Genomic DNA, 14,647 nt, shown 5'->3' on the forward strand with positions numbered 1-14,647 from the left:
GCCTCTCTCTCGCTTTGTCACAGCTTACCCTTCCCCCTCCCCATATCCTCAAGTTCATTCTCTAGTAGGTCTGTGTCTTTATTCCTGTCTTATTCCCAGGTTCTTCATGACATTATTTTTTCTTAAATTCCATATATATGTGTTAGCATACGGTATTTGTCTTTCTCTTTCTGACTTACTTCACTCTGTATGACAGACTCTACGTCTATGCACCTCATTATAAATAGCTGAATTTCATTTCTTTTTATAGCTGAGTAATATTCCATTGTATATATGTGCCCCATATTCTTTATCCATTCATCCGATGATGGACACTTAGGTTGTTTCCATCTCCGTGCTATTGTAAATAGAGCTGCAGTGAACATTTTGGTACATGACTCTTTTTGAATTATGTTTTTTCCAGGGTACATGCCCACTACTGGGATTGCTGGGTCATATGGTAGTTCTATTTCTCGTTTTTTAAGGAACCTCCGTACTGTTCTGCATAGTGGCTGTACCAATTCACATTCCCACCAGCAGTGCAGGAGTGTTCCCTTTTCTCCACACCGTCTCCAGCATTTATTGTTTCTAGATTTTTTGATGATGGCCTTTCTGACTGGTGTGAGATGATATCTCATTGTAGTTTTGATTTGCATTACCCTAATGATTAATGATGTTGAGCATTGTTTCATGTGTTTGTTGGCAGTCTCTATATCTTCTCTGGAGAATTGTCTATTTAGGTCTTCTGCCCATTTTTGGATTTCGTTGTTTTTTTTTTGTTATTGAGCTGCATGAGCTTCTTATAAATTTTGGACATTAATCCCTTGTCACTGGCTTCATTTGCAAATATTTTCTCCCATTCTGAGGGTTGTCTTTTGGTCTTGTTTATGGTTTCCTTTGCTGTGCGAAAGCTTTGAAGTTTCATTAGGTCTCATTTGTTTATTTTTGTTTTTATTTCCGTTTGTCTAGGAGGTGGGTCAAAAAGGATCTTGCTGTGATTTATGTCATAGAGTGTCCTGCCTATGTTTTCCTCTAAGAGTTTGATAGTGTCTGGCCTTACATTTAGGTCTTTAATCCATTTTGAGCTTATTTTTGTGTATGCTGTTAGGGAGTGATCTAATCTCATACTTTGACATGTACCTGTCCAGTTTTCCCAGCACAATTTATTGAAGAGGCTGTCCTTTCTCCACTGTACATTCCTGCCTCCTTTATCAAAGATAAGGTGACCATATGTGTGTGGGTTTATCTCTGGGCTTTCTATCCTGCTCCATTGATCTATCTCTCTGTTTTTGTGCCAGTACCATACTGTCTTGATTACTGTAGCTTTGTAGTAGAGTCTGAACTCAGGTAGCCTGATTCCTCCAGCTCCGTGTTTCGTTCTCAAGATAGCTTTGGCTATTTGGGGTCTTTTGTGTTTCCATACAAATTGTGAAATTTTTACTTCTAGCTCTGTGAAAAATGCCAGTGATAGTTTGATAGGGATTGCATTGAATCTGTAGATTGCTTTGGGTAGTAGAGTCATTTTCACAATGTTGATTCTTCCAATCCAAGAACATGGTATATCTCTCCATCTATTTGTATCATCTGTAATTTCTTACATCAGTGTCTTATAATTTTCTTCATATAGGTCTTTTGCCTCCTTAGGTAGGTTTATTCGTAGATATTTTGTTCTTTTTGTTGCAATGGTAAATGGGAGTGTTTTCTTGATTTCACTTTCAGATTTTTCATCGTTAGTGTATAGGAATGCAAGAGATTTCTGTGCATTAATTTTGTTTCCTGCAACTTTACCGAATTCATTGATTAGTTCTAGCAGTTTTCTGGTAGCATCTTTAGGATTCTCTATGTATTGTATCATGTCATCTGCAAACAGTGACAGCTTTACTTCTTCTTTTCCGATTTGGATTCCCTTTATTTCCTTTTCTTCTCTGATTGCTGTGGCTAAAACTTCCAAAATTATGTTGAATAAGAGTGGTGGGAGTGGGCAACCTTGTCTTTTTCCTGATCTTAGTGGAAATTCTTTCAGTTTTTCACCATTGAGGATGGTGTTGGCTGTGGGTTTGTCATATATGGCCTTTATTATGTTGAGGAAAGTTCCCTCTATGCCTATTTTCTGCAGGGTTTTTATCATAAATGGGTGTTGAATTTTGTCGAAAGCTTTCTCTGCATCTATTGAGATGACCATATGGTTTTTCTCCTTCAATCTGTTAATATGGTGTATCACAGTGATTGATTTGCGTATATTGAAGAATCCTTGCATTCCTGGAATAAACCCCACTTGATCATGGTGTATGATCCTTTGAATGTGCTCTTGGATTCTGTTTGCTAGTATTTTGTTCAGGATTTTTGCCTCTATGTTCATCAGTTATATTGGCCTGTAGTTTCCTTTCTTTGTGACATCCTTGTCTGGTTTTGGTATCAGGGTGATGGTGGCCTCGTAGAATGAGTTTGGGAGTGTTCCTCCCTCTGCTATATTTTGGAAGGGTTTGAGAAGGATAGGTGTTAGCTCTTCTCTAAACGTTTGATAGAATTCGCCTGTGAAGCCATCTGGTCCTGGGTTTTTGATTGTTGGAAGATTTTTAATCACAGTTTCAATTTCAGTGCTTGTGATTGTTCTGTTCATATTTTCCGTTTTTTCCTGATTCAGTCTTGGCACCTTGTGCATTTCTAAGAATTTGTCCACTTCTTCCATGTTGTCCATTTTATTGGCATAGAGTTGCTTGTAGTAATCTCTCATGATCTTTTGTATTTCTGCAGTGTCAGTTGTTACTTCTCCTTTTTCATTTCTGATTCTATTGATTTGACTCTTCTCCCTTTTTTTCTTGATGAATCTGGCTAATGGTTTATCAATTTTGTTTATCTGCTCAGAGAACCAGCTTTTAGTTTTATTGATCTTTGCTATCGTTTCCTTCATTTCTTTTTCATTTATTTCTGATCTGATCTTTATGATTTCTGTCCTTCTGCTAACTTTGGGCTTTTTTTCTTCTTCTTTCTCTAATTGCTTTAGACGCAAGTTTAGGTCGTTTATTCGAGATGTTTCCTGTTTCTTAAGGTAGGATTGTATTGCTATAAACTTCCCTCTTAGAAGCGCTTTTGCTGCATCCCATAAGTTTTGGGTCGTCGTGTCTCCATTGTCATTTGCTTCTAGGTATTTTTTGATTTCCTCTTTGACTTCTTCAGTGATCACTTCGTTATTCAGTAGTGTATTGTTTAGCCTCCACGTGATTGTAGTTTTTACAGATCTTTTCCTGTAATTGATGTCTAGTCTCATAGCGTTTTGGTCGGAAAAGGTACTTGATACAATTTCAATTTCCTTAAATTTACCAAGGCTTGATTTGTGACCCAAGATATGATCTATCCTGGAGAATGTTCCACGAGCACTTGAGAAAAATGTGTATTCTGTTGTTTTCGGATTGAATGTCCTATAAATATCAATTAAGTCCATCTTGTTTAACGTATCATTTAAAGCTTGTGTTTCCTTATTTATTTTCATTTTGGATGATCTGTCCATTGGTGAAAGTGGGGTGTTAAAGTCCCCTACTATGAATGTGTTACTGTCGATTTCTCCTTTTATGGCTATTAGTATTTGCCTCGTGTATTGAGGTGCTCCTATGTTGGGTGCATAAATATTTACAATTGTTATATCTTCTTCTTGGATCGATCCCTTGATCATTATGTAGTGTCCTTTGTCTCTTCTAATAGTCTTTATTTTAAAGTCTATTTTGACTGATATGAGAATTGCTACTCCAGCTTTCTTTTGGTTTCCATTTGCATGGAATATCTTTTTCCATCCCCTTACTTTTAGTCTGTATGTGTCTCTAGGTCTGAAGCGGGTCTCTTGTAGACAGCATCTATACGGGTCTTGTTTTTGTATCCATTCAGCCAATCTGTGTCTTTTGGTGGGAGCATTTAGTGTATTTACATTTAAGGTAATTTTCTATATGTATGTTCCTATTCCCATTTTCTTAATTGTTTTGGGTTCGTTATTGTAGGTCTTTTCCTTCTGTTGGGTTTCTTGCCTAGAGAAGTTCCTTTAGCCTTTGTTGTAAAGCTGGTTTGGTGGTGCTGAGCTCTCTCAGCTTTGGCTTGTCTCTAAAGCTTTTAATTGCTCCATCAAATCTGAATGAGATCCTTGCTGGGTAGAGTAATCTTGGTTATAGGTTCTTCTCCTTCATCACTTGAATTATGTCCTGCCAGTCCCTTCTGGCTTGCAGAGTTTCTGCTGAAAGATCAGCTTTTAACCTTATGGGGATTCCCTTGTGTGTTATTTGTTGTTTTTCCCTTGCTGCTTTTAATACGTTTTCTTTGAATTTAATTTTCGACAGTTTCATTAATATGTGTCTTGGCGTATTTCTCCTTGGATTTATCCTGTATGAGACTCTGTGCTTCCTGGAGTTGATTAACTATTTCCTTTCCCATATTAGGGAAGTTTTCAACTATCATCTCTTCAAATATTTTCTCAGTCCCTTTGTTTTTCTCTTCTTCTTCTGGAACCCCTATAATTTGAACGTTGGTGCGTCTAATGTTGTCCCAGATGCCTCTGAGACTGTCCTCAGTTCTTTTCATTCTTTTTTCTTTATTCTGCTCTGCAGTAGTTATTTCCACTATTTTATCTTCCAGGTCACTTATCCGTTCTTCTGCCTGTTATTCTGCTATTAATCCCATCTAGAGTATTTTTATTTTCATTTCTTGCATTGTTCATCATTGTTTGTTTCATCTTTAGTTCTTTTAGGTCCTTGTTAAATGTTTCTTGCATTTTGTCTATTCTATTTCCAAGATATTGGATCCTCTTTACTATCATTATTCTGAATTCTCTTTCAGGTAGACTGCCTATTTCCTCTTCATTGGTTAGGTCTGGTGTGTTTTTATCTTGCTCCTTCATCTGATGTGTGTTTTTCTGTCTTCTCATTTTGCTTCTCTTACTGTGTTTTGGGTCTCCTTTTTGCAGGCTGCACGTTCGTAGTTCCCTTTGTTTTTGGTGTCTGTCCCCAGTGGCTAAAGTTGTTTCAGTGGGTTGTGTAGGCTTCCAGGTGGAGGGCAGTAGTGCCTGTGTTCTGGCGGATGAGGCTGGATCTTGTCTTTCTGGTGGGCAGGTCCACGTCTGTTGGTGTGTTTTGGGGTGTCTGTGGACTTATTATGATTTTCGGCAGCCTCTCTGCTAATGGGTGGGGTTGTGTTCCTGTCTTGCTAGTTGTTTGCCATAGGGCGTCCAGCACTGTAGCTTGCTGGTCGTTGAGTGATTCTGCGTGCTGTGGTTGAGATGGAGATCTCTGGGAGATTTTCGCCATTTGATATTATGTGGAGCTGGGAGGTCTCTTGTGGACCAGTGTCCTGCAGTTGACTCTCCCACCTCAGAGGCACAGCACTGCCTCCTGGCTGCAGCACCAAGAGCCTTTCATCCGCACGTCCAGGTACGTGGGGACTTTCTTCCCTTTTGGGAGGTCTGAGGTCTTCTGCCAGAGTTCAGTAGGTGTTATGTAGGAGTTGTTCCTCGTGTAGATGTATTTCTGGTGTATCTCCGGGCGGCGGGCGCAGGTGCCCGTTTGCGGGCTTCTCTGGGCTCCCGGCTCCCGGCGGCGGGGAGCGGCGAAGGAACCAGGAGGGCTGGCGGGCGGTCTGGGAATGTGGCGGCCGCGCAAGAACGGCCCATGGCCCTCACTCACCGCTCCAGTGCAGCCGCGACACGGGCCCACGCCCACCACCCTCGGGTTCCGCCACAGCCGCTGGACACGCCGCGGACCCGCACGGCTAAGCGGAGCTGGGCTCAGGCGTCAGCCCTCCCGCTCCAACTAACTCCCCAGAAGTATTGCTTGGTGTGCATTTCCAGGCTCTGCCTTCTTTCTCATCTCTTGGTGGCAGGTTGAGGAAGAGGAGAAAAGGTTAAAGTTTTTCATAAACCGGCAGAATAAGCTTATAACATCCTCTCACTATCTCTGCATAGGTTCTAGTCTCTGCAGCACTACATAAGCTTTGCCCGAAGTAATGAACAGTTAAAAGTCAAGTGTAGTACTTCACCAAACGACTTAAAAATGCTTGCGCACTGTAAAGGATTACGTTGCAGAGAGCACACATGGACCCAGAGCAACTTTTGCCAAAAGAGAATATTGTGCTAAATGTACAGCCATAGCTCTTTTCCATATGAAGAAACAGTCAGAAGGATAAAAGAACTGGGTCAAAATCACACAAGTAAGTAGGACAGAATCTGGTCTGTCTGTCGTAAGGGTTGTGTTCTTTAACCAGCAGGCTAGCTTTTCTCAAATCTGATTCATGCATAGAATAACTAAACACCTCTGTTTGCCTTGAATATTCCCTGTTTATACGTAGGGCTGCTGCGGTTTCTCATATTGCCCACTTTGACTCCCAAAAGCAACCGAGAATACACAATAATTTGGTCATTCTATCCATGGACCACTGTGGTGGGACTGCCCAGGAAGCTTATTAAAAGTGCAGCTTCCTGAGCCCTACTCCACATCTAGATAAGTTTTCTTAGGGTTGGCTCAAGAATCCAGGTACAAGTCTTTTTAAGTGCTTTTGTGGAACCCCCCAGGTGAGTCTCTCGCTCCCGTAGTTAATAAACCATTTATTCTGCCTCCCCCAGATGCCCAGCCAGGTCCTATTAAGGTAGAAGTTCCCCCACCACATCAGAGGGATGCTCCCAGCCAAGTAATCTCTGGAGCCTTGGAGAATCTGAATGGTCTCATGCTGGCCCACCTGCCATGACAAAGCTCCTCCAGAGCATTCCCCTTCACATTTTACATTCTACCACTCCCAAAGGCAGTCTGCTCCAATGGGGCCTGACTTCGTGTGTCCTAACGTGCACCCGCTGATTCAAGCAGTTTAGGAATAGAAGGTGCTGTGGTTTTCAACCAGGGTGGCCCAACCTCTAAAATGGTAGTCGAAGCAGTCTCTACCTCCCGGGCACATCGCCTCTGCAACAGCCCCAGTGAACGAATGTCCCATCTTTGCTTTTTCGAGGTCGGCAACAGGGAGTCCCCTCCTAAAGAAGGTTGTCTCTCATTGCCACACTATCAAAGCCTGCCGCAAATGTTCCTTCCCGTAGGCTTGATCAGGCTAAGGGCAGAGTTGTCTCTTTCCTTCTCTGAGTCGGACCAAATCGTCTTAGAAACACCTCTTCACACTGTTGACCATGTTTTTCATGGGAGCTGCTGCTGAGTCTTTCTCTCATCCTTTCATGGTGGAGAGAAAGAGGATTCTAATGAGTTTTACTTCTAGGGGAGAGGGGAGTGTAATGATCATGTTGTCATTTTCTATTATGTCCTTGTGTCATGAATTTGTTTTCAATTTCATGTTAAAATGGGCCCACCATTTCCACTTTGTGAGGTCATTCAGCACCCTCCTTTTGCTCCTTTAACATCTCTCTCAGTATCACTTGGAAATATTTGAAATGGCATGAGCTTGTCCTCACGTTCCTATTAGCTGTAAATCTGGAGCCCCGACGTGAACCTAACCATTGAGCAGAACACCTCTCCACTACCTGTGTAACACTGGGTAGGCCCCTTAACCTCTTGGTTTTCTTAAGTCCTCAGTTGTAAAAATGTGAGGGTGCTATGGATTTATATTTGGGGCACGACAAGGTCGAGAGGAGTGTGTCTTTTCCTTTATTCTTCCAAACTGGAATGTCTTCCCTCTCTTCCGCATGGGTCCAAATCTCACTTGTCCTTCAGGCCGACTGCCAAGGAGCCTTCCCTGATTCCCCAGGCCACACAAATCTCTGCCTCTTAGGGTCAGTGCCATACAACCTAGCTGTCTCTTACGTTAATCTTGTCTCTCAAGCCAAACTCAGAATATGGGTCTCTCTTGCCCTCCCGTGGCCCCTGCGGCTGTGCCAGCCCACCGGCACGCCCCACGTGGGGTGTCTACTAGACTAGGGCATGGGTGGGGAGGCCCAGGGGTGAGGGGCGAGGCAGAGTACCTTTGCCTCTACCCTGTTCTCCTCCACAAAACTGCCCCTCCTCCTCAAGCCTGCCCCTCAAGTCAAAGGTTCCATATATGACGTCACTGGGTAGTGATGCCCTCACAGGCGTTCTCAGGGTTTCCATGGCAGCATAACTGTGCAAACGGGCTGCACTCAGAGAAACTTCGCTACCCGTTCTCCACCAGATACCGATCTTTTTGGCTGTCTGTGTGAGAATGTGTGACCGGGTAGTGTCTGTGTACTCTAACCTGTGCTCTGTTCCCTGGGTGGGCAGTGCAGCAGGTACACCCAGACAGGGCAACTCTACAGGCGGTGTGATATACACACAACCTCACCCGGCTGGCACATGTTCCTGTGGGGGTTGCCAACTACGTACAGCTGAGCACTTTCCCCCCAGATGTAAGTAATACCAGTGACCTGGGACGCCTTCAGGGACGCACAGTTCTCACTGCTGAGGACAAGTGAAAGCTCATCCCTGGACAAGTGTGCGGGACGGTTCTGAGCTTTATAAATATAGCCTTACCCTTTGGGCTACAGGATGCTTCCATTCAGACCCTTTCCTGATTGGCCTCTTAACAAAAGACAAGCGCATTTTTGTTGGCAAATTGCAAATGGAGCGGTTTGAGGAAGAGGGCCACTCTTGAACCGCACCTTCAAACCCAGGCACCACTGTGCTATCATGTAGACATCTATATCGGTCCCCTCAGACACATCCCTTACCGAGTTGCTGAGTACTAGGGGTGAGGGTGTTGCCATATTGATGGGAAGACCGTAAGAACGAAGGGGGGGGCGGTGATGAAGTGCTAATGAGACTGGAGGGCTGAGGAGATGGTGTCCCAGGAGGCTAGGTTGATGTGCGCCTAGACTTGGTACCCAGAACCCGGTTCTGAGTCTCCTGATCACTCTGCCTCAGTATTTGGCCTTGTTCTAATCGACATAAAAGTATTAGACAGCTAGAGTTCAGTGTGGTTGAAATAGGCAGTATAAATGGGGCCCAAGAGGGGTTGCCAAGGTGGGCGGGGTTCTTAACCAATTTATATTAGATTATTTTTTTCCAAAACTTGAAAGACATTTCCATGAAAGCCCCAGAAGTGACACACTGCAAGAAATGTTTTCTCTGCTGTGGAAGGGAGAGATGGAGAGGATCATGATTGCAATTACTTTCGGGTTCTACTGTTTTCCCTGGGAACGGTGAAGAGACTTCCTCATGTGCTGCAGCCCTAGGCTCTAGGGATTGCTTTTGCAGCCAGTGTCCCTTCTCTAGGGACTCATAGAGATGATGCGCCAAGGCTGTGTTTTGGACGTCAAGTAGATTAAAAGGTCTTCAGCCAGAAACTGGGAGAGACATGAGAGAGGGAAATTCTGGCAGGAGACTGTGCACAGCAGAAGTGACTGATCAGTTCTGATTTTCTTTGCAGCAGCAGTGGCTCCCGCTTCTCATCCTACACCTGGTCATTACCATGTCCTGTACCGCGGGTGTGGAGAAACGCAGTTGGGCTGGCATGGGGAGACATACTGCCTGGTTGGTGGCTACCGGCTCTACGGGGATGTTCCTTTGGCCACGCCAGCTAAGGTAGAAGCAGAGAAGCCAGTCCCCAGACGTGCTCCGAAGAGAAAGCACTCTCTGGAATGGTCGGACGAAGACCTGGGTTGCCCCAGACCCAAAATCCGGCGATTGGAGCTTTCAAGCAGCACAGGAATACAAGGTGCTTTGATTGTCAAGCAGGGTGGCCCAACCTCTGGGCACATCGCCTCTGCAAGAGCCACAGTAAACGAATGTCCCATGTTTGCTTTTTCAAGGTGGCAGCAGGGAGTCCCCTCCTAAAGAAGGTTCTCTCTCATTGCCACACTATCCAAGGTTGCCACACATGTTCCTTCCTGTGGGCCTCATCAGGCTAAGGGCAGAGCTGTCTCTTTGCTTCTCTGAGTCGCACCATATGGTCTTAGTAACACCTCTTCACCCTGTTGACCATGTTTTTCACGGGGGCTGCTGCTGAGACTTTATCTCATCCTTTCATGGTGGAGAGAGAGAGGATTCTAATGAATTTTACTTCCAGGGGAGAGGGGAGTGTTATGATTATGTTGTCATTTTCTATTATGTCCTTTTGTCATGAATTTATTTTCAATTTCATGTTAAAATGGGCCCACCATCCCCACTTAGTGAGGTCATTCAGCACCCTCATTTTGCACCTTCAACATCTCTCTCAGTATCACTTGGAAATGTTTGAAATGGCATGAGCTTGTCCTCACATTCCTATCAGCTGTAAATCCGGAGCCCCACCATGAACCTAACCATTGAGCAGAACACCTCTCCACTACCTGTGTAACACTGGGTAGGCCCCTTAACCTCTTGGTCTTTTTAAGTCCATAGTTATAAAAATGTGAAGGTGCTATGAATTTATATTTGGGGCGGGACAAGGTAGAGAAGAGTGTGTCTTTGCTTTTGTTCTTCCAAACTGGAATGTCTTCCCTCTCTTCCCCATGGAAGATGCTCCTTTGGCCTCGCCAGCCAAGGTGGAAGCAGAGAAGCCAGTCCCCAGACGTGCTCCGAAGAGAAAGCACTCTCTGGAAATGCCGGACGAAGACCTGGGTTGCTCCAGACCCAAAATCCGGCAATTGTAGCATGGTGGCAGGAGGCGGACCCCACAGAATCTTGCAGGTGAGTCATCCTGAAGAGAAGGCAATGGTTTAAATGCCTAAGGTAGCGAATGCCTCTTCCTGCACTGACACCCCCCGCCCCCCACTGCCCACTGCCACAGATTAGAACCTGCATCGTTTTGTCTGAGCCTTCCCCAGCCAGGAGCCTCCTTCTATACTAAATGGCCATAAGCCAGGAGCCTCAGAAACTGAGGTTTGTAATGAGAGTCTGCCCTGAACATCCCAGGGCTGAAGCTGGCCTGGAAGAAACCCTGACGTTCCTCTGCTTAATCCTCAGGGGCCCCTTTGTGAGCTGAAGAAAGAAAAGTCTAGAAAAAACGGATACCTGGGAGGGGAAGATGGCGGAAGAGTAAGACGCGGAGATCACCTTCCTCCCCACAGATACACCAGAAATACATCTACACGTGGAACAACTCCTACAGAACAGCTACTGAACGCTGGCAGAAGACCTCAGACCTCCCAAAAGGCAAGAAACTCCCCACATACCTGGGTAGGGCCAAAGAAAAAACGAAAAAACAGAGACAAAAGAATAGGGACGGGACCTGCACCAGAGGGAGGGAGCTGTGAAGGAGGAAAGGATTCCACACACTAGGAAGCCCCTTCGCGGGAGGAGAGTGCGCGTGGCGGAGGGGGGAAGCTTAGGAGCCGCGGAGGAGAGCACAGCCACAGGGGTGCGGAGGGAAAGCGGAGAGATTCCCGCACAGAGGATAGGTGCCAACTGGCGCTCACCAGCCCGAGAGGTTTGTCTGCTCAGCCGCGGGGGTGGGCGGGGCTGCAAGCTGAGGATCGGGCTTTAGTCGGAGCGCAGGGAGAGGACTGGGGTTGGTGGCGTGAACATAGCCTGAAGGGGTTAGTGCACCACGGCTAGCCGGGAGGGAGTCCGGGAAAAGATCTGGAGCTGCCGAAGAGGCAAGAGACATTTTCTTCCCTCTTTGTTTCCTACTGCGCGAGGAGAGGGGATTAAGAGCGCTGCTTAAAGGAGCTCCAGAGACGGGCGCGAGTCGTGGCTAAAAGCGCGGACCCCAGAGACAGGCGTGAGACGCTAAGGCTGCTGCTGCCGCCACCAAGAAGGCTGTGTGCGAGCACAGGTCACTATCCACACCCCGCTTCCGCGGAGCCTGTGCAGCCCGCCACTGCCAGGTTCCCGGGATCCAGGGACAACTTCCCCGGGAGAACGCATGGTGAGCCTCAGGCTGGTGCAAAGTCACGCCGGCCCGTGGCGCCGCAGGCTCGCCCCGCACTCCGTGCCCCTCCCTCCCCCCGGCCTGAGTGAGCCAGAGCCCCCGAATCAGCGGCTCCTTTAACCCCGTCTTGTCTGAGTGAAAAACAGACGCCCTCCAGCGACCTACACGCAGAGGCGGGGCCAAATCCAAAGCTGAGCCCCTGGGAGCGGTGCAAACAAAGAACAGAAAGGGAAATCTCTCCCAGCAGCCTCAGAAGCAGCGGATTAAAGCTCCACAATCAACTTGATGTACCCCGCATCTGTGGAATACATGAATAGACAACGAATCATCCCAAATTGAGCAGGTGGACTTTGAGAGCAAGATTTATCATTTTTTCCCCTTTACCTCTTTTTGTGAGTGTGTATGTGTATGCTTCTCTGTGAGATTTTGCCTGTATAGCTCTGCTTCCACCATTTGTTCTAGGGTTCTATCTGTTTTTTAAAAAATTTTTTTCTTAATAACTATTTTTATTTTAATAACTTTATTTTACATTACTTTATCTTCTTTCTTTCTTTCTTTCTCTCTCTCTTTCTTTCTTTCTTACTTTCTTTCTCTCTTTCTTTCTTTCTTTCTTTCTTTCCTTCCTTCCTTCCTTCCTTCCTTCCTTCCTTCCTTCCTTCCTTCCTTCCTTCCTTCTTTCCTTCCCTCATTTAGACAAAGAATCATCCCAAATTGAGGAGGTGGACTTTGAGAGCAAGATTTATGATTTTTTTCCCCTATTCCTCTTTTTGTGAGTTTGTAAGTGTATGCTTCTGTATGAGATTTTGTCTGTATAGCTTTGCTTCCACCATTTATCCAAAGGTTCTATCCGTTCGTTTTTTTTTCTTAATAAGTAATTTTTAATTTAATAGCTTTATTATATTTTACTTTATTTTACTTTATCTTCTTTCTTTCTTTCCTTTTTCCTTCCTTCCCTCCTCCCTTCCTTCCTTCCTCCCACCGTCCCTCCCTCCCTCCATCCTTTCTTTCTTTCCTTCTTTCCTTCTTTTCTTCTTTCTTTCTTCCTTCCTTCCTTCCTTAAATTAAATTCAATATAGATATTTAAATTTAAGGTAAAACTAAATTATAATTTGAAATTATATGTGGAGTTTTATTTCCTAAAGAATATTTTGGAAATTTCAACTCCTATTTTAACTTATATTTTCAGAGAAGGTATTTGGTCCAAATGAAGAATATCTTCAATTATTGTTCTTCTATTGCAAGCAAAAAAGGATTTATACTTCTTTTCATGAAGTATGGTTGTTTGACAACAGAAGGATAAATATTTTATATTTTTAGAAACAACAGTCAGGCTACTGATATTCTTAATGAGTTTTAATAAATCTGAATGCTTCTTATCATCTACTCTTTAGCTGGTACCTGAGGAGTTGTATACCTCCGGGAAGATATGTGCTCCAGACCCGTAAATATGCAGTTCACAGAGCCCACCACCAGAGGACAATAATGAAGTAAAATCTTGAAACCATGTAGTGAAAATAGTGGGAGTTTAAATAAAAGCAACATTTCACAGTATGCTTTTCTGACCAATGTTATATCTAATAACCTAATGGATTATATGTACATGGATTCTGAAAAGTCAGCAGCACACTTCGCTGGTCAATTTCTATGATAAGGGGAACGGAATTTGAGTGTAGAAAAACAGTATACTTACATCTTAAAATTCCACCCCTACAGAATCTACTCACTATTGAAAACTGGTAAGAATAATGGCTTTCTGTGTCTCAGTGACCAGTTAACATTTTCAAGAGTAGAATTTATCTTCCTATGATGCTCAAATACACAGGGAAAATGCATATCTAGGACAGTGGATAAACTCTATATGACATGAGAAAATAGTTATTCAAATGGAAAAAGTATAAGATCTACAAGGCACAGTTTTATATGCATTAGTGTGGATATATACGTAAAGAAGCTCTAAGAAACATAAAAATCACTTCCAGGAAGTAATTTTAGGTAGAAGAGAATTAACATGGATGAGGAAGAAAAGAGAGTTGGTTTTAAAATGGTTTCATTTACTTGTTTTTTTGTTTGTTTATTTATTTGGTCTTTGGAATATAAGAAAACAGTGGCTTTCAGATCAGTATCCCAGTGGACCAAAGGGACCGAGGTCTATCCTGGAGCCCGGCCATTGTTTGACTATCTTGTAATAATACTGGTGAAATACAACCAAATCATTTGAACTATAAGCATCCTCTCTGACAATAAACTTAAGACACCAACATTATATATTAAAGAAAGTAAAGAGAGAATACTGTTTTCTTTAGAGAGAAAATACAGACCCTGGACCAAATCAATAATGTCAGCAAACCTCATGGGTATAAAATATTCTGCTGCCTATCATTTAGAACATGCCTCTACAAGAGGGAAACTGGGCGATAATTTCCCCAGATTTTATGTTTAATCCAAATATTTTAGATAAGAGGCATCTCTAGTAAAACATTGTATTATTGATTCTTTCCAATATGATAGCTCACAGGAGTTCCTCTTTCCTTCTCAAATACATATGGGGAAATGGAGGTGGGTGGGGGTTAGAGGAAGTATCTAAATAGAGCATAATAATCAACAGTGTGTTTTTTAAAAATAGAAATTTCTATTCAAATTGTTTCCAGAGACAGAAACACACAGAGACAATTCCATGTGACAAGAGTGAAAGAGACCAGAGTGATGCAGCTGCAAATCAAAAAACTGCCAACACCAGTGATTGATGGCCACCACCAGAATCTGGTTAAGACAAAGAAGGATCCTCCCTCCCCTTGAGGCGTCAGAAAGAACATGGTCCTCTCAACACTTTGAGTTTGAACTTCTGGCCTCTAGAGCTGTGATAAAATAAATTTCTGTTCTTTTAAGCTAACAA

The 14,647-nt window shown here is 43.9% G+C and overlaps 1 protein-coding gene across 4 annotated transcripts in view; it reads left to right on the forward strand.

The window, feature by feature from the left end:
• LOC149746958 (DPEP2 neighbor protein-like) overlaps nucleotides 1–14,647 on the forward strand; it is a 32,295-nt gene extending 17,648 nt beyond the window's left edge. For 2 of the 4 annotated variants that reach the window (XR_016388231.1, XR_016388232.1), the window contains 5 exons: nucleotides 9,334–9,618; nucleotides 10,401–10,571; nucleotides 10,848–12,097; nucleotides 13,146–13,241; nucleotides 14,403–14,647. Coding sequence is in view for 1 of the 4 variants with exons in the window: in XM_089898553.1 (XP_089754679.1) it covers nucleotides 6,090–6,162; nucleotides 9,331–9,618; nucleotides 10,401–10,534 (495 nt within the window). In the remaining 3 variants the exon portion in view is untranslated. Of the gene's footprint in view, nucleotides 1–5,917; nucleotides 6,163–9,330; nucleotides 9,619–10,400; nucleotides 10,572–10,847; nucleotides 12,098–13,145; nucleotides 13,242–14,402 lie in introns of all 4 variants that reach the window. The other 2 variants (XM_089898553.1, XR_016388230.1) reach the window with 2 other exon arrangements.

Source organism: Delphinapterus leucas, chromosome 17 (assembly GCF_059928025.1).
Source record: "Delphinapterus leucas isolate spDelLeu-1000000601 "Yukka" chromosome 17, BTC_Dleu_Yukka2, whole genome shotgun sequence".
Taxonomy (NCBI): domain Eukaryota; kingdom Metazoa; phylum Chordata; class Mammalia; order Artiodactyla; family Monodontidae; genus Delphinapterus; species Delphinapterus leucas.